The 26,921-nt window shown below is 35.9% G+C and overlaps 1 protein-coding gene across 2 annotated transcripts; it reads right to left on the bottom strand.

The window, feature by feature from the left end:
• On the bottom strand, nucleotides 1–26,863 carry Vnn1 (vanin 1). 2 transcript variants are annotated; one of them, XM_040283331.2, is made up of 8 exons: nucleotides 26,617–26,863; nucleotides 25,048–25,178; nucleotides 20,521–20,713; nucleotides 19,592–19,883; nucleotides 18,712–19,070; nucleotides 3,581–3,751; nucleotides 2,292–2,431; nucleotides 1–317 (listed from the first exon to the last, which is right to left on the bottom strand). In XM_040283331.2, the coding sequence occupies exons 1-8, from the start codon at nucleotides 26,827–26,829 to the stop codon at nucleotides 305–307; spliced, it is 1,512 nt and encodes a 503-aa protein (XP_040139265.1). In that variant the 5' UTR covers nucleotides 26,830–26,863; the 3' UTR covers nucleotides 1–304. The 2 variants fall into 2 exon arrangements, with proteins under 2 accessions (XP_040139265.1, XP_013215970.1); XM_013360516.3 differs by lacking the exon at nucleotides 1–317 and having other exon boundaries at nucleotides 1,385–2,431.
• Between the last annotated feature and the right edge of the window lie 58 nt (nucleotides 26,864–26,921).

The following is a 26,921-nucleotide window of genomic DNA, read 5'->3' as shown; positions in this document are numbered from 1 at the left end:
TGAGTAAAAGAGGAGCAAAGTTTATTAGAAGGGATAGGAAATGGGAAAATGGGGACACACTCAAGGGACATTGTCGGTCCTCTCAGAGACAAGAAGTATGATGTTTTAGTCAGCTTTTTGGTTTGTTTGTTTGTGCGGGTTTTTTTTCCTACTGTGACTAAAAGAATAGTTTTAGAAGAGAAAAAAAAAAGCTTATTTGGGGGCACACAGAAGAGGTCTCAGTTCATAGAAGGCCAACTCCATTGCTCTGGGCCTGAGGTGAAGTAGAACATCATGGCAGAACAGTGTGGCAGAGAAAATTGTTTCAGAATGTCACACTAGGAAGAAGAAAGAGAGAGAGTGAGCTCCCCTCACCATGAAAAAAATATATAAACCACAAAGGCATGCCCTAATGGACCCCCCTCCTTTAGCCACTCCCTAACTGCCTACAGTAACCACCCAGTTAATTCCTACCAAGGGATTAACACACTGATTAAGTTAAGACTCTCATAACCCAATCATTTCACATCTAAACTTTCTGCATTGTCTCACATATGAACTTTAGGGGAGCACCTAATATCTAAACCATAATGAAAGCATGCCCCTTCTGCCCTCTAGTTTTATTGGGGGTCCCAGGGAAGTTTCCAGAGAATCCTGCCCAGGTCCATCTCTTGACTTTTAACTGACAACAGGATTGCATTAGACTTCCAAGTCTCTGCTGTACACAGTAAATGTCTGATGGAACTCTAGGTCATTTTGTCCCATGCTGACCAGTTCTAATTGAAACCTGTTCTGACAGATTTTATGATTAGAAGAATTATCCTTGTCTCCTGGCATTCTGGAACCTGGTCTTTGTAAGGGTCACAAATATCTCCCAAAGATAATTTCTGTTGTTCTTATTGCCATTTCTGGCCTGCATTTCTTCAGCAGATAATAGGTTGTTATTAAAGGAATATAACATTCTATTGATGTAAGCCAGACAGGGCTGCAGGTAAGTTGTTTCTTAAAAGAAAGCATGTCGGGGTAGGCACAGTAGCCAGTTTATAGAAATATCCCACTACCTTCGTGTTTCCACTGCTCACATCTGAATCCTGTCACACCCAGTGGTCTGAGTCTCACAAAAGAAGAAACGTCTCTTGGAACCATGCCTCTGACTAATGGAAAAATGCCCAGGCTTTAGCCCACTAAGGCAAATCAAATCAATAAAGCTCACATTCCCCTCTGTTTGGAGAGGAGGCAGGTCCCTTGATCAGTGTCCCAAGCAAAGTAATGCAAAGCCCTATCTGCCTTTCTTTTCTGCCCCTACGTCCCACCATTTTGCACCATATGGTGGGGGACAGGCAGAGAGGGAGGATGGGATGTATTATTGTGGTAGGGCTGCCACAACAAAGTACCACAGACTGGGTGATTTAAGCAACAGAAATTTATTTTCTTATGACTCTGTGGCTTAGAAGTTGAAGATCAATGTGTTGTTAGGTTTGGTTTCTCCTAACGCTCTCCTTGGCTTTCAGGTGTTCACAGTCTTCACCTGTGCATGTCTGTGTCCTTACTGACTCTTCTAATATGAAAACGAGTCATATTGGATTGGAGTCCACCTTAATGATCTCATTTTACCTCTTTTAAGACCATATTTACAAATACAATCACATTCTCAGATATGAGGTGTTAATGACTTCAATTTATGAGTTTTTGGTGACATATTTAGCCCATAAGAGAATTGAAATTTGATGTGGATGTAAATAATAAACACAGCAAACAAATAAAACCATTGAAAATCTTAAGCAGAACTGAGTAAGAGATATGTTATAATAGAAGTGACAAGAGATTCAAACTTCTTGTAAGTGTATTTTGTAATGGTTTTATTGTAGGTTTGTTTTTTTAAATATTTTTTTTAGTTGCCAATGGACCTTTATTTATATGTGGTACTGAGAATGGAACCCAGTGCCGCACACATGCTAGGCAAGTGCTCTATCACTGAGCTATAACCCCAGCCCTTGTTATGTTTTTTAACCATAATTTTTATTTCTCTTGCATAAAACATTCATGATATTCATTTGGCACAAACAATCCAGTTCCTAGAAAGACCAAAATTTAAATACAGACAAATTTTATAGGTAGATATTAATAGATATTATATTAATCTTACATAATCTGTTGTGTGTGTTTGTCTAAATAAAGAGAAATATTAGTCATTTACTTACACCAGAGGCCACTGTTAGCAAAAGCTATTTTTAAAATTATCCCAAATAAGAGAGAAAATGTAAATATTCTACCAACATAACGAGAACACAATAGGTATCATAACTACTAACATTATCTTTACTGAATATGTTGAGAGGTCAGGTGACCCATTTGATGCCATATCCTTCTCGTACACCCTCCCAAAGAGAGTGACCGTTAACAGAGGTCCAGATGTTGGCTTCAAGCTAAACAAACGTCCATCACTTGACACCTAATAAAAACAGAATAGTACACAAGGTCAACCTTTAAGTCATATAATTCCAGAACACTTCTCAAATACAGTACAACTGAATGAAGAAATATTTTTTTTTAAATACTGGCTGAAATTTTGTTTCATTAGAAATATTTGAAGGCCTGGGGTGTAGCTCCCTGGTAGAGTGCGTGTACAGCATGTGTGAGGCCCTGGGTTCAATCTCAAGCACCACATAAATAAATAAATAAATAAATAAGAAGAAACCTTAGAAATATTTGAAGTGTTGTTTGTTAAACATAAATAAATGGAAGCTATGAAACTGGCACTCATTCACTTATTATTGAAATGTCTATTTCAATTTGTTAAAATTAACTTACCCAAGGAAGTATTAGTGAGTTAATAAACATAAAACAATGGATTTGGTAGTATGTAAGAGACAGATGTAGTCCTCTCCAACAAAATAAAGATTGTTGCAAATGGTCAGTAGTGATTGACCCATGGGAGGTTTGAAATGAACATCAATCATCCCCTGCCACTTATCACAGTCTCCTAGCCTCTGTATGGTCCTCCCTCACCCTAGAAGTTGTTTCTGCCTAGAAAGGGAAATGAGACGGGAACCTATAGGAAGCATCAGTGGAATAATGTGGCTGAGAAGAACACTGGCAAAGCAAGCAATTTTTTATAAATTTTAAAATTTTTGCTTCCTTGCCAACATCAGCCACTGATAAATTCTCTCTTCTTTAGCTTTTTTCTTTCCTTTCTGCCTATTGTCACACCAGATCTTGACCCATACAACTGGAAAGATTCACTTAAACTTCCCTAGGCCATCAGTCCCCAGAGATCCAAAGGGACCTGTGGTAGGACTGGTCCTGTACTCTTCTTGTTGAATATTCTTCCTAATCAACAGAGCTTAAATAGTCCAGTTTTTTTTTCCCTAGAACTCCTCAAGTGAGATTTCTTTCTTTATTTTCAAGGACGCCCGTTATTACATTAAGAACTTCCAGGTAAGAAATTCAGCCCACTCAGTATCCTTCGTGATCCCCCAAATAACCATACCTTTTTCAAATGGAGACTTTTATGGTTTTTGGAGGCACTTGGGGGTTTTGAGGTCAAAAAATACTTCCTCTTACATGAAATTAATTGGCAATATCAAGCAAAGATTGTTACCTGAAATTCTTTAGGTGCAAGCTGAACGTCACTCAGCAGTACTTCAGGGAAGACATATTGGGTTCCGAAAGTGCCACTGAGGGAGAACGATTCAAACCTAGTGGAAGCTGTGTCAACTGAACCACCACAGGTGTGCAAGTCAGTGGTTTCACATTTCAGCAGAGTACAAATCTAGAGAAGTAAAATGCAAATCAAGAAGTTATAGGAAGTCGTGATGCACATGTAATTAGCTTTCTCTAATCATTGCACAATGCTGAAACATCATGTTATACACCACACAATGCTTACCTGTTAGTCACATTTTAATATAGAAGCAGAAAAAATTTTAAATGAATTGGTTAGTTTAATGCTTGCTGCACTAAAAATAAAAAGTCATAAGAAAGTCATTTGAAATACTCTGTACTTCAAAAATGACTGTGCCCCCTTAGTTGAAAAAAATAATGCTGTTTCCTCATAGAGTTGTCATGCTTATTTCTGAATAATGAATAACTAATGTACCCATCAATAAAATAAGGACTTTAGGTTCCAGTGCTTCCTGAAATTTGCTGTTGAACAGATAACCACATAAGAAAATCGAATCTTTGACCATGAAGAACTGTATCTTTATTCTTCAAGTTAGCAATGTTTTTAATTATCAAGAATGTTCCATATTTTAAAAATATTTAATCTCAACACTAGTGAAACTTCTTATTGCTTATTTCACATGATTAAAAAAAATAGGATTGTAATGAGCTGCAAAGTTGATCTAGAGACAACCTCCATAATCCAGAAATGTCATGTCTTTTATTTCCGAACACAGACTGAAAAAGTCAGTTAAGTTCTTCTCCCACTATATGACATGGTCATTTCAATGTAAAAATCTAAGTATATAACTCATTTCACCATGCAGAGGGAACATTCCCTCTAGGGGGATTCAGAGTCACTTAACTCTATCTGCAGCATCTTCCAAACTAATATCATTTTTTGCCTGACTGAAGCATTAGTCTCTAACTGGTCTCCCTAATTTCCATTTTGGCAGATAGAAGGCAAGCACTTCAAAACAAGTATTAAGTGTCTTTCATGTTAAGATGAGAGACAAATAATTTTCAAGTATGGGAGAATGAAAACACACTTCTATTTTGTTCCCTTAAAATCCTATAAAAAACAACACTAATTTTTTAAAAACAAGAAAATCCCTTGAAATCCTATAAAACCAACATTAATTTTTTAAAAAGAAACAAAAGGAAGAAAGGATAGAAAACAGGAGGACGGACCATAGTATAGCTTTAGAATCTGCATTTGATGCAAAATGTGGTTACTAACTGACTCAACAGACCTCTAAAAGCCACATCCTAAACTGGCCGGTGGAGAAAGGCAAGAATCATCCATCTTCACTTCAGAATGCCCAATAGATTGTATCAATGGAACCTAGGTACTAGGTACCTCAAGTGTGCATAAAGTTGTGGGGACTAAATTAAGAAAAATTAGTAGCAAGTTGTGAAGATTGCCTTAGATACTAAGAGAGGCCACAGTCCCTCCCCTACTCTGGTAAAAGTTTGGGAATTTATTTTCAGAGAGATAAAGCAGTTGGTTTTTACAAGGAGGTATGAAAGATGTGGTTAAAAGGGATTATATGAATGAATCACAGTGAATATTTGAAACATCTCCCTCAGCCATTCCCCGCAAATACCTTGCAAAGTCATTTCCCTGAGATGGCTCCAGTGCAATTATTAATTTCAGGAGAAACAAAGAGGAAAATAATATGCAGCCAACGCTTCCCTCTGAATATTTGCATAGTCATAGTAATGCAAATAAAAGTATAGTGGAAGGATGGCAAATGGGATGCAGGTAGAATGATGTAGCAAAGCTAAGTGTTCATCTACCAGAGCAGAATATAAAAGATAATAGCTAAAAATGGTGAATTTTAAAGAACATAAGTACCATGAGGAAACATGAATTGGATTGTAATAAAAAAAATGAGTCAACGTGTCTCTGAAAAAGGGAGCTAGGTGCATTATGGATGACACAACTGTTTTATCACATATTTTAGTGCTCTTCATCTTCTTAACTATGTGCATACAGTACTTTCTTGAAGATAAATGATAAAAGAGAATGAATCCACGTGACCAGGTGCAGTGACAGACGCCTATAATCCCAGCAACTTGGGAGGCTGAGGCAGGAGGATCACAAGTTCATGACCAACCTCAACAACTTAGCAAGGCCCTAAGCAACTTAGTAAGACACTGTCTCAAAATTTTACAAAAAGGGCTGGGGATGTGACTGAGTAGTTAAATGCCCCAGGTTCAATCACCAGTACCAAAACAACAACAAAAAAATAATCATTTTGGAAGTAAGACATAGAAAGACTTGCATATGGGAAGAAATGAAGGGATAAGAGAATTTATCCCTTCATTTAATTAGGACTAAAATTTATGAATAAAACATAGCAGTGGTGTATAGAAATAGAGAGAAGAGTAAATTCCAGAAAAAACAACAGCTAAAATATTGACAAGTATTTGCCCCCTGAAAGGGGGAGGAGGCAGACTCAAAAGTGAACTAGAGTTTCATAAACCCCCAGTGCTATTTGTCTTTTTAATTATGCCCATGAATTACTTTGATTAAAATTAGTGAGATAGGGAGGGCTGGAACCAATCCAGGAAATAAAAAGGGACAGGACATCCGGCATATGAAAAGGACTAAGGGAGGAAAGAAATTGAATAGGCAGCTACTTGCAATGTGGTTGGTGTTGAAACCTGGTGGTGCTGCTCTGGTGATGGAAAGGATAAGTTGCGATTATTTTTATTGGCAACACTACTAATAAAATAAACATTTATTAAGGACTTTTTACATGCTGATCTTAATGCATAACATGAATTTATTAAATCAAACTTCCTCAAAACCTTATAAAGAATTGTCTCAGAAAAAAAACAGCATATGAGGACTAAAGGCAGAAGGTGCTGAGAGACCCAAGAAAGATCCAGAGAATATGCTGTTTTGTCATCCTTTCTGCAGAACTAGGAGAGGTTCCACAGTAGTGTACTCTAAGTTTGCAGGTACTTTTCCTTTGCAGCATTTGTCACAACTAAAACTAACTAGTAATTTTCTTTATTTTCTGTGCAATGACTGGCTCCCCCCTCTCAGGCTTAAGGGGATTACAGCCCTCTTACTCATCTTAACATCCCCATCCTCTAGCAAGTGCCTAAATATAGCAGGCATTGCATAAGAATTTGGTTGAAGACAGTGAGTCCACATATTATAGGTGAACAGCTAGAGACTTAAGGAAGTTGAAGGGTTGGCTCGAAGCCAGGTGGCTACAATGTAGTAAGTCAGAGATCACCCAGGATTTTATTTCATTTTTTCTTTTCCATTCTTCCTTCTCCTTCTTTTTCTCCTTCTTTTTAAAATTTTTAAGTACTGAGGATTAAACCCAGGGGTCCTTAACCACTGAACCATATTACCAGTCCTCTTTATTTTTCTTTTTAAGACAAGGTCTCACTAAGTTGCTTAGGGCCTTGCTAAACTACTGAGGCTGACTTTGAACTTTCTCCTGCCTCAGGCTCCCAAGCCACTGGGAGTACACGTGTACCACCACACTTCACTCACCCAGGATTCTGATACCAAAATCTATATTCTCAATTTGCTAATCAAACTTTTGCACTTTATTTTTTATTTTTAGCAGAGTTCTTGGTCCCTAATTCCTTACACTGTTGGAGAGTCGAAAGCCCCAGAAGTTGGTGGTTTGGAGGACTGTCACAGTGGAGGGAGGTTACAGAGGGAGGGTACAGATAATAATTTAAAGAGGAAAAACTCCTAAATGCCCTTGGTAAAGGTAATTAATTTCTTTCATTTGCCTATTCCTTTTTCATTGAATTGCTCAATAATTCTTTAAAATATGTAGGCTGCTCCCTCTCCCACTCTTTTCTAGCAACTGCTCCAAATCTTGTCTTCCTTCAAAGACTTCTTCAAGTTGTTTATCCAACCTTTTACCACTTTAGAATTCTTCTTTAGAATGCCACCACTTCCGTTTTTTGCCCACATCCTTAAGTCTTACGAAATTGTGTGTCTTTACCAAAGAATACATAGAAAATTTGTGAGGCAAGATGGGGGTTTATTTCATGCTTACCTCTTTGTCTTTTTCTTCTTAGTTAGGAAGTAGTTTTTAGTAATACTAGAGATTTTTTTTTCTAGCATAATATAGCATCGCAGACTATGAAAGATTATCAATGTCACACAATACCAAAGTTCCTTATCTTCAACACCAATATCCAAAATTTTTTGAAAATCAGAATTTTTTTATAAACCATTTGGCATTAAAACCAAAGTGTAATTAATGTAACTCTATAATCTAATTATTTAGGCTATTTAAGGTGAATATTACCATGTTTTCCAATAGCTAAACTTATATGCTTGATGCTGGGTATTGTCCCAGATTCCGCTGGCTATATGTTCACAAGACATGGTCTTTGTGAAATTAGAAATTTCCAAATTCCAAAATGTGTGGTACCAACAGAGGTAGCTACCCAGCAATAACAACAGAGAGCTAAGTTTTACTTGACAGAGCCAACCCACCACCCAACATTAAGAAGGGATTTCTTGATGATCCAAGATGATAGACCAGAGGGAGGCAGCATTCTGTGCCGCTCTGTGACCTGGGACTCAAGCAGTGAGAATACTATTTCTCTCTGAGTGATATTCCTGCTCCCTCTCAGGAATCACGGTCACTTTTGAATAGTGAGTTTAGGCCATTAACATTCAGGGTTATTATTGAGACATGATTTGTATTCCCAGCCTTTTTTGTTATTTAACTTTTTTGTTATTTTTGTTATTTAACACAATCCATTCCCATGCAGGGCTCCAGGCCTCAACGTCAGAGTAGGTCTCCCAACTACTTGCCCATGCTGGACTACCAAGTGCCCAAGCAGGACCATAGGCATCAGCATGCATGCAGAACTTTTGGCCACACACCTGAACAGAAATCCTAGACGCCACTTCTACGCAGGACACCCAGCAGCTACCCGCGTGCAAGAACTCTGGCCGCCACTCCTGTGTGAACCCTCATTTACCAATGTGGGGCTCCCCCAGTGGCCTTCATCTTGGGACTCTGCAGCAACAGAGATAGTCCCCTACAAGTGGTGCCTTGGCCTTCCTGCACCAAAGAACTTCACATAGGGTCTTCACACAGCTGAAACCACACGCTGCATGCCACGGAGCTCTCTCTGAACACATGGCCCATGTCCAACGCTATCAGTTGGATACCCCCATCCCACCTGACACTCCATCACTGAAAGCAGATGCCTCCATCTTGGAGCACCATCATCACCATGTTTAGTGGGAGCAACTCCCAGTTTGTAACTCTGCCTTGGCAGGTACCCAGTTTCTAACTCCCCCCACTCCCCAGCAGCTGCTAACCTGGCACAGTGACACCTTGGTTACCTTCACCACCCTGAGGGCAGAGATACCAGCTAACAACAGATGATCCCACCTATTGGATGAAAAGGGAAGCAGGAAAGATACTGATCTTCAACCAAATCAAGCCTTGTTTCTTTGAGATTTTTTTTTCTTTTTTTATTCTCCTTTCCTATTATCCCACATTCATACCCCCTACACATGTGAAACCAAGTACTTTGCATGAATTAGGATTTTGAGGTCTGGGACTTCTGAATAGTATATTACAGTTGTGTTGTATATTCTTGTTTTTCCCCCACCAATTTTTACTATTTTAACTTTTTTTTCTTAATATATATCTGTGTTTGTTTTATGTACTATACTGTCTTCCTTCTTTCTTGTCTACCCAAAATTACTTCCTCTCTAGTCTCTTCTACTAACCTTCTTCTTTTTTTACTTTAAAAAATGTTTTTATTAGTGCTTCCTAGTTATCCATGATAATTACTAACCTTCTTCTTTACATTTCTCTTCCACACTTCCTAAGATACAATAACTCTATAACCTCACCTCCTACCTCCTCAGCATATCATCCTACATATAGCCCCCCATTCTTTGTCCACCATCAGAAACTGTAAACCCTTTTACAAACCTATTGATTATATTGTAGATAATAATTGAATTCACCATTTCTGTACATTGTGACCCAACTGTAAACATATTTATAGCAACTAATTGTTTCTAAGGCTGTATATTGATTATATTGGAATCTGTTAACATTGTCCTTCACCTCAAAGGATAAGTATTGGGGCCCCACTGAAACACTATAAGCCTGTAGGGTAAAAATGGTAATGCCTCAGATTCACAGTACTAGAAGGGAAGACATAAAAGAAATATGAAAAGACAAGGTAAGAAAGTGCCCCAAACAAATCAAAATACCACATTAAATTAGAATCCATGGCCAGAACAACAGAAGAAATTACAAAGAAGGAGTTCAGAAAGTACATAATTAAAAAGTTCTGTGAATTAAAGGATGACATAAGAGAGCAAAAGATGATCTTGACAAAGAGCTACATAAATAAATACAGGAAGCAAAATATTACTTCATTGGGGAGATAGAGGTTCTAAATACAAACAAACAGAAATCCTTGAAATGAAAGAAAATAACCAAATTAAAAGCATTACCAATTAGATTAGATTAGATCACTTGGAAGATAGGATCTCAGACAATGAAGGCAAAATGTATAATCTTGAAAAGAATGTAGACCACACAGTGAAAATGGTAAAAAATCATGAACAGAACATTCAAGAAATATGGGATAGCATAAAAATACCAAATTTAAGAGTTATTGGGATAGAAGAAAGCATAGAGTTCCAAAACAAAGAAATGAACAATCTATTCAATAAAATAATATCAGATAATTTTCCAAATATGAAGAATGAATTGGGAAACCAAATTCAAGAAGCTTCAAGGACACCAAATGTACAAAATCACAACAGATCCACACCAAGACGCATTATAATGAAAATGCCTAACATACAGAATGAGGAGAGAATATTAAAAGCCACAAGAGAAAGGAATCAGATTACATATAGTGGGAGAACAATTAGGTTATGTACAAGTTTTTCAAACCAGACCCTGAAAGCTATAAGATCCTGGTAAAACATATATCAAGCTCTGAAAGAAAATGGATGCCAACCAAGAATCTTATATCCAGCAAAATTATGCTTTAGATTTGATAATAAAATAAAAACCTTCAATGATAACAAAAGTTAAAAGAATTTACAGCTAGAAAACCTGCACTACAGAACATCCTTAGCAAAATATTTCATGAAAAGGAAATGAAAAACAACAATGACAATCAACAGAGGGCGGTACTACACAAAAGGAAAAAGTAACCAAATAAGAAACCAAATCAAGTTAAATAACAAAAAAGGCTGGGAATACAAATCATGTCTCAATAATAACCCTGAATGTTAATGGCCTAAACTCACTATTCAAAAGATATAGACTGGCAGATTGGATTTTAAAGAAATTCCAAAAATATGCTGCCTTCAGGAGACTCATCTTATAGGAAAAGACATCCACAGACTGAAGGTGAAAGGTTGGGAAAAATCATACCACTCACATGGACTGCAAAAGCAAGCAGGGGTTTCCATCCTCAAATAAAGTAGACTTCAAGTTAAAGTTACCCAAAAGGGATAAAGAAGGACATTTCATACTGCTCAACAGAACCAGACACCAACAAAACATGACAATTATAAATATATATGCCACAAATAAGGAAGCATCTATGTTCATGAAACAAATTCTTCTTAAGAGTCAAATTGACCACAACACAATAATTTGGGTTGGCTTTAACACACCTGTTTCACCACTGGATAGATCTTTCAAACAAAATCTGAAAAAAGAAACTATAGAACTCAATAATAAAACTAATAACTTAGACTTAATTGACATGTATAGAATATTTCATCCTTTAACAAGCGAATACACTTTCTTCTCAACAGCCCATGGATCCTTCTCTAAAATAGACCATATATAATGCCACAAAAAAACTCTTGGCAAATACAAAAAAAGTAGAGATAATACCTGAATTTTATCAGATCATAATGGAATGAAATTAGAAATCAATGACAAAATGAAACATAAAAGCTACTCCAACACCTGGAAACTAAATAAAATGCTACTGAATGAACAATGGGTTGCAAAAGACATTGAGGACAAGATTTAAAAATTCTTAGAGGTAAATGAAAACACTGATACAACATATTGAAATCTCTGAGACACTATGAAGGCAGCACTAAGAGTAAAGTTCATTGCATGGAGTTCATTCCTTAAAAGAAAAAAAAAGCCAACAGATAAATGACTTAACATCTCAAAGCCCTGGAAAAAGAAAAACAAATCAACACCAAAAGCAGAAGACAAGAAATAATTAAAATCAGAAATAAAATCAATAAAACCAAAATAAATTGATAAAACAAAAAGTTGGTTAATAAACAAATAGAATTGACAAAACTTACCCATGCCAAAGAAGAAAAGGAGAGAGAAAACTGAAATTACTAACATATGTGATGAAAAAGGAAATATCCCAACAGACATTACAAAAATACAGAAGATAATTAGAAATTATTTTGAAAATTTGTACTCCAATAAAATAGAAAATATTGAAGGCACTGACAAATTTCTAGAGTCATATGATTGGCCCAAATTGAATCAGGATGATATACATAATTCAAAAAGATCAGTTTCAAGCAATGAAATAGAAGATATCATCAGAAGCCTAACAACCAAGAAAAGCCCAGGACATGATGGATACACAGCCAATTTCTACAAGAACTTTGAAGCTGAACTAATATGAATACTCTTTAATTTATTTTAGGAAATAGAAAAAAAAGGGAGCACTTCCAAACTCATTCTATAAGGCCAATATCACCCTGATTCCAAAACCAGGCAAAGACACATCAAAGAAAGAAAACTTCAGACCAACATCTCTAATGAACACAGATGCAACAATTCTCAAAAAATTCTGGCAAATCAAATACAAAAACATATCAAAAAGACAGTGCACCATGATCAAGTGAGATTCATCCCAGGGATGCAATGTCAGTTCAACATATGGAAATCAATATATGTAATTCATCACATCAATTGCCTAAAAGATAAGATCCATATGATCATCTCAATAGATGCAGAAAAAGCATTTGACAAAATACATCACCCTTTCATGTTCAAAACACTAAAAATACTAGGGATTACAGGAGAATATCTGAACATCGTAAAAGCTATCTATGCTAAGCCATAGGCCTACATCATTCTAAATGGAGAAAAATTGGAAGCATTCCCTCTAAAAACTGGAACAAGACAGGGATGCCCTCTTTCACCACTTCTATTTAAAATAGTTTTTGAAACACTGGCCAGAGCAATTAGACAGATGAAAGAAATTAAAGGGATTCAGATAGGAAAAGAAGATCTCAAATTACCACTATTTGTTGACAATATGACGCTATACCTAGAAGACCCAAAACATTCCACCACAAAGCTTTCAGAACTATAAAATGAATTGAGAAAAGTAGCAGTATATATAATCAACACTGATAAATCAAAGGCATTTTCTGTTTATCAGTGACAAATCCTCTGAAAGGCAAATGAGGAAAACTACCCCATTTACAATAGCCTCAATAAAATAAAATACTTGGGAATCAACCTAACAAAAGAGGTGAAAGCCCTCTACAACAAAAACTACAGAACACTAAAGAAAGAAATGAAAGAAGACCTTAGAAGATGGAAAGATCTCCCTTGTTCTTGGATAGGCAGAATTAATATTGTCAAAATGACCATACTATCAAAAGCATTATAGAGATTCAATGCAAATCCAATCAAAATCCCAATGACATTCCTCATAGAAATAGAAAAGGCAGTCATGAAATTCATCTGGAAAAATAAGAGACTCAGAATAGCCAAAGCAATCCTTAGCAAGAAGAGTGAAGCAAGTGGCATCACAACACCAGACCTTAAACGATACTACAGAGCATCAGTAACAAAAACAGCATGGTATTGTCAGCAAAGTATATGGGTAGACCAATGGTACAGAAAAGAATACACACAGACTAATTCACATAATTACAGTTACATTAGAAAAAGGCTCCAAAAACATACATTGGGGAAAAGATAGCCTCTTCAACAAATGGTGCTGGAAATCAATATGCAACAAAATGAAATTAAACCCCTATCTCTCACCATGCACAAATCTCAACTCAAAGTAAATCAAGGACCTAGGAATTAAACCAGAGACCCTGCGCCTAATAGAAGAAAAAGTAGGCCCAAATCTCCATCATGTCAGATTAGGGCCCTACTTCCTCAATAAGACTCCTTTAGTGTAATAATTAAAATTTTAAAAATCAATAAATGGGATGGACTCAAACTAAAAAGTTTCTTCTGAGCAAAAGAAACAATCTATAAGGTGAATAGAGAGCCTACATCTTGGGAACAAATTTTTACCACTCATACATCAGATAGAGCACTTATTTCTAGGGTATATAAAGAATTCAAAGCTAAACACACATACACACACACACACAAAAAAAAAACATCCAAATAACCCAATTAATAAATGGGCCAAGGAACTAAAGAGACACTTCTTATAAGATGATATACAATCAACAAATATGTGAAAAAATATTCAATATCTCTAGCAATTAGAGAAATACAAATCAAAACTACTCTAAGATTTCATCTTACTCCAGTCAGAATGGCAGCTATTAAGAATACAAACAACAATAAGTATTGGCAAGAATGTGAGAGAAAAGGCACACTCATACATTGCTGGTTGGACTGCAAATTGGTGCAGCCAATATGGAAAGCAGTATGGAGATTCCTTGGAAAATTAAAAATGAAACCACCATTTGACCCAGCTATTCCACTCCTCAGTCTATACCCAAAGGACTTAAAAACACCATACTATGGGAACACAGCCACATCAATGTTTATAGCAGCACAATGCACAGTAGCTAAACTGTGGAACCAACCTATATGCCCTTCAGTAGATGAATAGATAATAAAAATGTGGTACATATACACACTGGAATATTACTCAGCAATAAAAGAGAATAAAATCATGGCATTCATAGTGGAATTGGGAGGAGGAGCATGGGAGGATTAAATGAACTCTAGATTGGGCAAAAGGCGGGGACAAGAAGGGAGGGGACATGGGAGTAGAAAAGACAGTGAAATGAGATGAACATCTTTACCCGAAGTACATGTATGAAGATATGAATGGTGTGAATATACTTTGTATACAACCAGAGATACGAAAAATTATATTCTACATGTGTAATATGAATTGTAATGCATCCTGCTGTCATACATGGCAAAGTAAAATTTTAAAAATTTGAAAAAGGATGGGACTTCCTGATTCTCTCCTTGAGTGAACCTGAGACTGAGAGAAGCAGAAAGATAGAACAAGACTGAAAGGGAAGACAAAGAGTTGAGAGACTGCTGTCTTGCATGGTAGCTGGCTTTTTACTTTAAAAATACATCACACACACAAAAAAACCCACTGTTATTTAACTTAAAATTTTTCTATGACTATATAGTACCAAATATATGCTTCATATTTAACTTAATATGTTAATATTCTATATAATACATGGCAATAAATATTCTTCTATAATATAGTTTGTTCATCTGATTTTCAATTATTGGATATATTATACTTATATTCACAATACTATTTTTCCCTTTCCTCTAGAACCTTAAAGAACTGATTAGGAGTATTGGTTCCTCCTGTATTTTCATCATTTTCTTCTTTTGCTGTTCTCTGCCTTAGACCTATACAGATAATCAAGGCTTTCTCATCTACTAGAAGAAAAAAAATTTTTTTCCCTGACCATAAGTCTCTGTTCAGCCCCTGACTAGTTTCTCTTTTTCCTGTCTCAGACAAGGTTTCTTTCCGAAGAAAAATTATTCACCATCCTTCTCTATATTCTTATTACCCTTTAACTTCTCAACCACTATAATCTGTCCTCCACTCTCTCAAATGAACAGATAAAATTCCACCAAGACTCTACCTATTAATGCCCATCTGTAAAAATAGAACACAAATATACCTCACAGTTTCCCCCTTTGAAGAGTTTCTACATCCTTTTTGTCCATTAGAGTTTTTTTTTTTTTTAATTCTCTTTCATTGCTCAATCTTATCTGAAAGTTCCTATTCTTTTATTCATTCCATGCCCCAAGCACTGGAGCTTCAGAAAGCTCCATTTGTTTAGTATTTTTGAGTACTTCTCTATATAGTCTCCTTTGCAATGTCATTCTCTCTTTCAGGGCTTCTCCTCCTGTTTCTCAAAAACAGTGTTTCTAAATCTAATATTTCCTAAGCATCAGACCCATACATTCAATAGCCTCGCTGGTGGTTACAGTTGAGTGACCCATAATAACTTCAAGACCAGCAGATCCCAAACTGAACTCAGTATCTTCCCATTTCCATCCAATCTGCTCCTCTTGCATCCTGATCTGTCAGAAGCATCACAACCACCCAGCCACTATTTCCAGAAAACAGAAGTTTTCTAGACCCATCATTCCACTTTCCTGTTTCACATTAAATTAACCACTGAGTTCAGTTTACTAAATATTTATTGACTGTATACTTTTCCCTTATTCCTACTAACATAACCTTGGTTCAGGAATTTTTTTAAAAACTATTTTAATAATCTATCTCATCTTTTTATCTTAGTTTCATTGTGCAGAGTATGCAAAAAAAACTACTCCAAGTAGATCTGACCATTTTATTTCTTTGCTGAACACCTTCCAAGAGCTGACCAACACCCAGAGAATAAAAGTGTGCCGTGGAGGGGCTGGATATGTAGCTCAATGATAGAGCACTTGCCCTACCCAGTGCTGAGGTTCAGGTTTGTTTTCCAACACCACAGAAAGTAAAGGAAACAAAAGAAGAGATGAATTGCTATTAAATGTGTCATGTTAAATCTTTCAGGATGTGATGTTCCTTCCAGGATTTCCCCCACCGATTCTTGCTTCTCCTATTATTCCTTGGTAACAGCAAATACCTTGCTCTTTCTACACACCCTGCTTTTTCACACATCCAATTCCTTATTCATGCTCTTCACTCCACTGAGAATTCCCTCCCACTCTTCTTCATCTGGATACTAGCACCATCTCTAGAAACTTCCCTGGATCCCTAATTAGACTAAGTTCAGCTCCTTAGCACCTACAGCAAGGTGTGCCTTCTATGTTCTCTCACCTGTAAACCTGCACTGCAGTTATCTATCCAAATGTATATCCTGAAATTCAATGAGAGGTACTTACAACACTAATTAAAGGGATCACTCCTGGTTTTTCTTTAGCAAAGTAGGGTAACCATTGGGCAGAACAACCTATAATATATTTCAAAAAACTAGGAAAGAAGACTATGAAATTTTCAATATATAAAAATGATTAATGATTGAAGAGGTGGAAATGCTTATTACCCAATATGATTAATGCATAATGTGTACATGTATTGTATTACTATAATGTACTCCATAATATGCAGTTAGGTATCTGCGGGTCATGAAGTTATTATGGGCCACTCAACTGTAACCACCAGAGAGGCTATTGAATGTATGAAGTACATTCCTGTTCCACATTAAATTAACCACTGAGTTCAGTTTTCTAAATATTTATTGACTGTATGGGTCTGATGCTTAAGAAATATTAGATTTAGAAACACTGTTTTTGAGAAACTGGGGGATAAGATGTGCAAGAGAGAATGACATTGCAAAGGAGACTATACAGAGAAGTAGAAAAAAAATACTAGACTAAAAATGGAGCTTTCTGAAGCTCCAGTGTTTGGGGCACAAAATGAACAAAGAATGCTCGTTTTAAAATAATATTTTTTAAAATAAAAAACTACAAAAGACACATGTGTTTCTCCTCTACCAAGAGACTAAATTCCTCAAGGGGAAGTTCAATATTATTCATCTTTCTATAATTAGCAATGAATAGGTACCCAGTATATGGTAGGAACTCAATAAATGTTTATGAAAATGAATAATCACTGGTATAGCACCAATGGCAGAGTAAATAAAATGTTTGCAATAGGCATAGTTCCAGCATTCAGGGGCTCAGTCTCAAACAAGTATGTGAATAATATGACATGATATGACTTTGATAAGCTAAGCATAGGGTGTTCTGGGAGGACATGAAAGAGGTACCCAACCCAGCTGGGGCATGGCTGTGGTACTACAGAAGTGTCAGGTAAAATTTCTTAGTGGAGTAACAACAGGAATGTTCTATGGGAAATTATTAGATGTGGGTCACCACAGACAAAGGAAATAAACTGCAAATGCACAAAGGCCCCACACACTTTTCAAATTGGAGATGGGAAAATGTCTTCATATTACAGAAGCTTAAGGCACATGTGGGTACAGGTGAAAGAAGAAGAGGATAGAGAAACAGAAAGGACCGAACATCAAGACTGACAGTCTGTTCTGCTGGGGAACTTAGTTGTCAATTTGTAGTCACTGAGGAATTTTAAGCAGGAGAGTAATAAAATCAGAAATGGCATTTTATAATTTTTGTGATTGTAGCACTGAAAATGGAGTGAATGGACCTGAGACTGTGTACAGAAAGCTGTGTTAGAAGACTATTGCAATAATTTGAGTGAGATAGGATGGGGGCCAGACCAAGAAAGAAAAGAGCAGAATGAGAGGAACATAGAGGTCACTTGTTCTTTGGGATTTCATCTTACCAAATTATAATAGCCCCCCTTTTTTAAATGTTGAGGATTGTGAGATATCTGATTTTTGAAGGAATAAATCATTCTACTGAAAAATCTCAGACAACAGCTTCGTCTGTTTCCAGTACATACTTAAAAGTCAACGTTGTTATAAACAGGATAGGAATAAGTGAACATATAGGGAAAATGTCTAAATTTGTTCAGGTAGAATATATCATAAGTATTTAATTATCTGTTAAAATTATCTGCAATTTGAATAATTTTTATTAATGTTGGCACTCCAAATAATGTTCTACTTTGATCCGATCTATTTAAAATTGTACTGACAACTAAGATTGCAAGATTTAGAAAATAAAAGTGCAGACTGCCCATCCAAATTTGAATTTCCAATAAAGAATTATTTTTAGGAAATATTTGTTCAAAAAAAATGAAACATATTTAAACAATACTAAGAAATCATTCACTGTTTATCTCACACTTAAATTTACCTGAGTGTTTGTATTTGACCTTGCAATTTCCGACACCAAAAATTACCTGTAGGTAATAGCGCCCTTCAACAACGTGCAGTCCATCAAATGCTCCTAAGGCATAAACTTCATCTGATCTCTTTTCAGACATTTCGTAGCTTAAATGACAGCAGAGCTCTTTCTGACAAACTGTGTAATTTCCTGCGATTTCTGTGAGCTCCACAAAGGTGAATTCATCAAAAAAGACAGTGCCCTTGAATTCTTGGTTTCCTGTTGGGAATGCATGTATACTGCTGGCGTAAGAAGACCAATTCACTATGGAATGGGATGGGTGAGAATCCAGTGTTGAGATGATAAGTTTTCCCTCTGGTGTCTTCATATCATAATGAAATGCTCTTGGAAAATCAGGTGCATAAATACCACTTCCTGAAAGTAATCAGTTGGAGATGCCATTTAAATTAGGAAAGTGGAGAAAGGTTTCATAATGCTCATTTTAAACTCATCAGTTCAAGCCAACCTACGTATTTCATTAATTTCAGTAAAATGTGCTGATAAGGGGGCAGAGATGAGAGGATCCAATAAAACGTGAAAATGAGAAATCAAGAAGGATGTAGAAGTGATAGATTTTGAAAAAAAAGAAAAAGTATGCATGCATTCAGGAAATAAGATCGATCAAATAAATAAAATAAAATAAAATAAATCTATAAAACAGTTTAGATTGGGAGTGATCCTGAAGTGTGTCACCAGCTAAATGTTCAAAAGCTAAAAATTGGAAAACAATTGTATTAAGGAGTACATGTTAGTCATGTTAGTGTTCAAAAAACAATTTTCGTTTTTCTGATTATATCAAGTTTAAAAATGTTTTTGATATGTTTTATTGTTGTATTATAATTTGCATACTTATTGGTAGAATTCAAAGTCTATATATCTTAAAGACCACATGTTACCTGTCATTCTATTTGAGGGGTTATGTAAATTAGATGCAAGGAAATTGACTCCCATGCCCATAGCCCAAGCTGAGTGGAACTCAACCGCTGACAAATGTGGCAGGACATTCATCCAAGCTGTTGGGAAGAGTACGGTGTCCACGTGGAGGTCTTTCACCAGGGCAACAGCAGGATCATGGAAGAGAATATCAAAGCAAGTGAAAATGCCAAACTTCCCAAAGGTTGTGTTAAATGTCACCATCTCAGGCTCTTTAGGTGCATTGAATTGGTCTTCCCCCATGAAAAGGTTTTGCTGAGAAAAACAGAAGATGAAGGGAAATTAAATTTTTTAAGATGTGGGCATGGACATCAGTGTACCTGAAAAAATGCAAGCTCACATCAATTTAACATTGCCAGTTTCACCTATCATGGCTGCCTTCATGGGAAGAGCAGTGCTTTGGAGAACCTGAGGCCCCTCCACTTAAATAGAGCCTTTGGCTCCATCTTCCCATTACAGCCATTTGTATGTGTATTCTCATCTGCAAAGACCATCTTGAATTTCACAAAGTAAAGAAGTAAAATAGATCATCTCTGTTTGCCAAGAACACTTAACTATTGCCTGTGAGCCAAGAGCTTTATTTTGTCCATTGTCAAGACTGAGTTTATCTGATAAGGAGTTTTTCATTCTTTGACTCATCAAGAGGGCAGATTTTTAAAAGAACAAAGCCTAAAAATTAACCTTATATTTCAATGTAGGTAACTCCTGCTGACTCTCACATACACCTACAACAAACTCATGTGCTCCCAAATGTACAGCAAATTACAAGAACTTACCAAACCTAATCATTACTTTCCATGTACACTTATTATCAATACCAAGAGGGTTTTTGTCTTGTTCACTGTAATTCATTAAGCATTCAATAACTCAATTATTTGCAAATTAAATTTACCTTATGGTAGCGGGCCACTAGTTTTCCCTGAGAATCAAACACCACGTTAGTATTGTATTGGTAACGGCCATCAGGAGGACACTGAGGCTCACTGGCTTTGCATGACTTCTTGTCCCCTATATTTGCCACCACATAGATAGAGTTATTCTTGGCCAGGCAGCTGAGTCTTTCTTGTACTGGGTTGTAGCCAAATCTGGTATATGTTCATTGAAAGAAAAAAAATTAATCAAGTTTAGTTTTTTATGATATTTTCAACTTAATTTTGCTTTGAAAAAAAATTCAGAATGATAGTTGTCTGAACCTATCATTTGATATATACAAAAATGTTCTTAATATCAATAGGTAGAAGAGACATATTTAGACGAGAAAAAGGTTTAGAGAAAATTTGGCTGTAGAAAACTACTCCAGTGTAAAACTCCAAGCCATGTATTTTTTTTTTCACAGCATGGATTATAACCTATAATCACATGTCCATTTATGTGTTCATCTCTCAATGTCTGTAGTATCCTATAGATAATTGAGGCAAAGACCTGCATACCCTGAATATTTAACCCATGCCTGACAGCAGCAAAGAAGCATTACAAAATATTTTGAATGAGTGAACCAAAACTTGTAACAAGGAGGATCCTGGAAAGATGGTGGAGTAGAAAGTAGAAAGCACCAGGGATCTAACTACCCAACTACACTGGTAGAAACCATCTGATACAGTAGTTTGAAACTCTGAATTCCATTCAAAGACTGCAACTTCCAGTGGAAGTTTGGAAGGTAAATGGTGCTTAATTTTAGTCAATTTCCCCTCTAAGCTCAGCAGTGGTTTCCCATCCCACCCCAAGCCCTGTGTTAGGATGCTGCATGTGTGTTCCTGGAGAAGTTTGCAGGCAGTTTGCAGGATCAGGGTGAGCATTAAAACTCAGTCCTCTAGATATCAGGGATATGTTTTCTGATCAGTACTGGTTGCTTCAGAGTATGGAGTTACAGACACAGAGGCAAGCAGCATTGTTGCACACATACACATGCATTCAACTCATGGATATAACTGCTTCCTCTAGGACCAAAGTGACTGCCAAGGTGTTCAAAGGGCCTTCTCAAATATCCTTTCATTTTTCCCTTTTTTAGGAGCCATATAGTTAATAACTAAGACATACAGAATCAGACCAACATATATAGGAATTTAGAAAGTTGCCACCCAAACTCAGGAAAAGGCACAGGTATAGAAGAGACCTGAGATGATCTTATATTTATACTTCAAGCTGATCCTCAACAAAGGTCTGAAATAATGAAGAAGAAGAAAATAACAATACCAAAAACAAACCAAGAGAAATTACCCCTGAAAAAGATCAGAGTCAGACCTACTAGAAAAAGACTTTAAAACAATTGTGTTGCTGGCATGGTGGTGCACACCTATAATCCCAGCTGCTCAGGAGACTGAGGCAGGTGGATTACAACATCAAGGCCAGAGAATGTAGCTCAGTGGTAGAAATGTGTTAAAATTAAAAATTATGAGTATGTTTTGGGGAACACAATGTATGATGACAAAAATATGTGAAGTTAATAACTGAAATAGGCAGAGACAGAGATGTATAAGAGCAATTTTTATGTTATTGAAGTTAATTTCAAATTAGAGTATTATAACCTTATGATGCTAAATATAATCCCTATGGCAACTACAACGAAAACAGGTATAGATAGACACAAAAGAAAATGAGAAGGGAATTTAAATGTCTCATAAAAATCAACTGAATACAAAATAAAACAGTAATGCAGGAAATGAGAAACAAAAAGCTATAAGGGATATTGAAAACAAAATGACACAGAAAACACCAAATTGACCGAGGTAAGTCCCTCCTTGTCTTTAATCACATTATATGTAAATGCATTAAACTCTCCAATAAAATATCAGAGATTGACAGAATGAAACTCCAAAAAAATATAATTCAACTCCATGCTGTCCCCAAAGTTCCTTTAACTCCAAAGAAATAAATAGGTTGAAAGTGAAAGGATGGAAAAAGATATTTTATGCAAATGGTTATGAGGATGACTATACAGATGATCCATTATCGATAATGTGTAGTTGTACAATTTTTCAATTTACAATGGTGCAAATGTATACTCACACAACCATTCTGTTTTTTGTTGTCAGTACAGTATTTAGTAAATTACACGGGATATTCAACACTATATTACAAAATAGGCTTTATATTAGATGATTTTGCCCAACCATAGGTTAATGCAAATGTTTTGAGCACATTTATGTAGTCTAGACTAATATACAATGTTCAGTAAATCTGGCCCACTAAAAGCATTTTTCACATAACATTTTATTTAATCATGACATAGTCCCATCAAAAATCAAGGAGCACCATTCTTATTATCAGACAAAATAGACTTTAAGTCAAAAAAAGTTACAAGGTACAAAGAAAAATATGTAATAATATTAATATCCAGAATACATATAGCTCTCCTAAAAGGCAACAGTAACAACAATGATTCAAAAATGAGCAAAAGGGTTGAATAGATATTTCTTCAAAGAAAATACACAAATGAACAATAAACACATGAAAAGATGCTCAGCATGACTAATCATTAATGAAATGCAAATCTAAACCATAATGACATACCAACTTTACACCCCATCAGGATGGCTACTACCAGTAAATAATACTTAATAATAATAACAAGAGTTTGTGAGAATGTGGAAAAATTGGAACCCTGCATACTGGTGGTGGAGTACCTGCCATTATAGAAAGCAGTTTATTAGTTTCTCAAAAAAATTTTAAAAAAACTATTCCAATTTCATTTTGGGATATAAACCCAAAAGTGTTAAAATAGAAAGCTATCAAAGAGATGTTCATATACCCATGTTCATAGAGTAAAACAAGAAAGGGTCTATGGATGAATAAATAAGCAAAATGTGGCGTACGCGCACACACACACACACACACACATGCATGCGGACATCATTCAGCCTTTAAAAAAAAAGAAATTCAACAAGGATGATTAAGAACATTAAGTAAAATCAGCCAATCACAAAAAGACAAATACTATATGATTCCATTATGTAAAATTCCTAGAGTAGTCAAACTCATAGAGAAGGGAAATGCCATTCAGAAGCAAAATCAATTCAATTCATAATGAAAGTAATAATAGAATTCTGGTCTTTAAGATACTGAAGGTCTGGCATGGGACATGGTTATATAAGAAATAATTATGATATAATGGAATGAGAATAAAGTGATTGATTAAGATAAGTACTACTGAACTTTGTCAAAATCAAGGTGACTTTATCAGTAGCTATAGTATTTGGTTTTTGTGGTTTTGAGAGCTGATTCAAAAGAGGAATTCCTAAAACAATGTTAGCCATGGTGCATTCGGAAAGAAGTGTTTTCACTAACGTGATTCTCCCAGGTATGTAAAATATTGGCTTTCTACATATTTTTAATATTAAAAGTACTATTTTAATGTTTCTTTAGTCTATTCCAGATTTAAGCAATATGCACAATTCTGCTAGATCACCTCCTAGGTTAAAATCAGCCTATACAACCAGAAAAATGGGAAGTTGTACTCCATGTATGTGTAATTTGTCAAAATATATTCTATTGTCATGTATAACTAAAATGTGGCATATATACACAATGGAATTTTACTCAGCAATAAAAAAGAATAAAATCGTGGCATTTGCAGGTAAATGGAGGGCGTTGGAGAAGATAATGTTAAGTGAAGTTAGCCAGTCCCATAAAAACAAATGCCAGATGTTTTCTGTGATATAAGAAGGCTGACTCATAGTGGGGTAGGGAGGGGGAGCATGGAAGGAATAGATGAATTCTAGATAGGGCAGAGGGGTGGGAGGGAAAGGAAGGGGGCAAGGGATTAGCAAGGATGGTGGAATGTGATGGACATCATTATCCAAAGTACATGTATGAAGACAAAAATTGGGTTGTCAACATACTTTATATACAACCAGAGATATGAAAAATTGTGCTATATATGTGTAATAAGAATTGTAATGCATTCTGCTGTTATTTATTTATTATTTATTTATTCATTAAAAATCAATTTAAAAAATCAGCCTAAGCTTTAAGGGTTTTAATACCTTAGCCTCATCAACTATTTGACCAATGAAATAGGAAAATCATTCATTCTAAATGGACACATGCCTCTCTTTTGTGATCTGCTCATACAGTTTCAAATTACAAATGTGCACAGGAAAATATTTTTCTTTTCACAGGCAAGAATTTAGAGACTAAGATTTGGATCTTGTTTCACCCCCTAAATACCTCCTTCCTCAGCCTCCCAAGTCACTGATATTGCATTGTGTGCCACCAAATCTGGCTGAAATGTGATGATTTCTAAGCCTTTTTCTAACACTAATTTCTGTGATTTCACAATTCACATTTCTGATCAATACATCCATAATAATGAAAAATAAAGTATTTTGAAGCATAGAGTTCACAACACGTCTATGCAAAGTTTGCCCAGGCAAAAGAAGTTGATGTTCATGATTGACTTTTTCACATTCTCTTTCTTTACCTGTTAGGATTATTACAGGGAATCCAGTTCACTTGAGGGTCTGGGATATCCTCCAAGTATGGGTAGATAGATTCCCTGCTGAAATTGTAACCATAAATACCATCTTCTGGAGTCACAATTATGTGTGCTCCCTGTTTAAAACAATATATATAGTTAATTAAAACATTTCTCAAATAGGGAAAAATTGTAAGGGGTAGAGATGCAAGAGAAACTGAATGGTTAACATCCATTTGGGTCTTTTCTTCCCCTTTCAATCTTATTTGTTTGTTTTCTACATTGATCTAATTTGTTTTCTTTTCCCAAATTCTTTAATCTTCTAATCCTGCCATTGCTGTTCTAGCTAACTTTTTCATTCTCTCAAAGATGTTAATAATTTTCCAGACCATTATCTGCAGTCATGAATTATATAACTAGCTCTCCTGAAATCAATTCCTCCCTGAACTTTGGACAATTATCGTGACTACTGTGCCAGGATTGATTTATAACTCAAATTCTTTGTTTACTTTATCTTCTGCTCTAGCTTTCCCCTGCATGGCACCCTGAAAACCAGATTCCTGCTCCAATGAAGGAGGAGAGTCACACAACAGTTACCTGAATTGTGCTAAGGTTAGAAGTACTGCCTGCGCTAACATGAGCACTTTTGGATCGGAGGGTCACCTTGAAGGTCGCTGTGATCTTAAAAGAAATAATTGGAATAATTGAGAAACAGCATCAGATCTCCTGATAACCTCATGTTATAATATACATAAGAATATACTGGGGCTCTGCAGTAGCACATTTGCCTGGCACATGTGAGACACTGGGTTCGATTCTTAGCACCACATATAAATAAATAAAGGTCTATCAACAACTAAAAATATATTTTAAAAAATATATATACATCAACAGATTGTATAATATGTATTTGCCTATAAACTTCCTCTCTTATTTCTGATATATACCTGACCTATGAATATCTTATTTAAATCTTATTTGTCCAAACCACACATTTAAACTGCACGGGCTTTGCTTCAAACTTACATCTTCATTTAACTCCAGGACTTACTGTTCAATAATACATATACTTTTATCCTATAATTAGAATGAAGCATGTAGTATATAATACACACTTGCAAGTCATTTGTTAACTTAAATCATGTTTTCAGATTATAAACTTACCTGAAAACCTGCAAACTCTTAAGGACACAAGAGGACACTGAGGCTATGAATACTCTGAGGATAGTACCTGTTCTAATACTCTGAGGATAGTACCCATCTATCCTCCACCCCCATCTGTAGCAGAAAAAAGGAATATGTTGAATTTATAGCAAGTTCCTCAAAGGTCTGATATTTCTTAATGATGACCAAACCATTCCTTTCTTAGCTTTCCTCTCTTTGTTGGGAGTGTAAGAGTGTCCTTACTCTGTTGATTTTGAGAGTAAAGTGAGATTCTAACGGTAAAACAAAGGATCTTGGCTATTCTGATACATACATCACCCAAAATTGTAACTGACCCTGACAACGTCTCTCCCCTGGGACCCTATCTTTCTCATAGAATCTAGCACACTGGAGAGATGGCAGAGATGGTACCTGATTTGCAGCTAACGTGATCGCTCCTTCCAAAACATCAATATTCCTGTTCATGAATGCCAATGCTTCTTCAGGAGACACTAAGGTTAGGGGGTCATCAGGCAGTCTCACTGCATGTTCATAAACAGCTGCGATAAAAGTATCCAAGGAGTTGACTTCTAAGACACAGAAAACCGAAATTGCCGCATAAGCCAGAAACTGAGTAGTAGTCATGCTGAAGTCCAAAGAGTACTGCAAAACAGAAGTGTGTCTTACTATTTATAGACGAAAACACAAGTGGTCACATGGTTCCCGGAACTTAGTAC

Source organism: Ictidomys tridecemlineatus, chromosome 8, assembly GCF_052094955.1.
Source record: "Ictidomys tridecemlineatus isolate mIctTri1 chromosome 8, mIctTri1.hap1, whole genome shotgun sequence".
In the NCBI taxonomy this organism is placed as follows: Eukaryota; Metazoa; Chordata; class Mammalia; order Rodentia; family Sciuridae; genus Ictidomys; species Ictidomys tridecemlineatus.
The sequence above is the reverse complement of the archived record's forward strand: the minus strand, read 5'-3'. Positions and strand labels throughout refer to the sequence as shown.

What these genes read in the sequence shown, in the direction of transcription:
- Vnn1 (XM_013360516.3), bottom strand. Translation starts at nt 26,829, where the DNA reads ATGACTACTACTCAGTTTCTGGCTTATGCGGCAATTTCGGTTTTCTGT. An exon ending in AAGGGCGCTATTACCTACAG is followed by an intron (nt 3,752 to 18,711) that starts GTAATTTTTGGT and finishes TTACTTCTCTAG; the next exon opens with ATTTGTACTCTGCTGAAATG. An exon ending in TTGCACCTAAAGAATTTCAG is followed by an intron (nt 2,432 to 3,580) that starts GTAACAATCTTT and finishes TGTTTTTATTAG; the next exon opens with GTGTCAAGTGATGGACGTTT.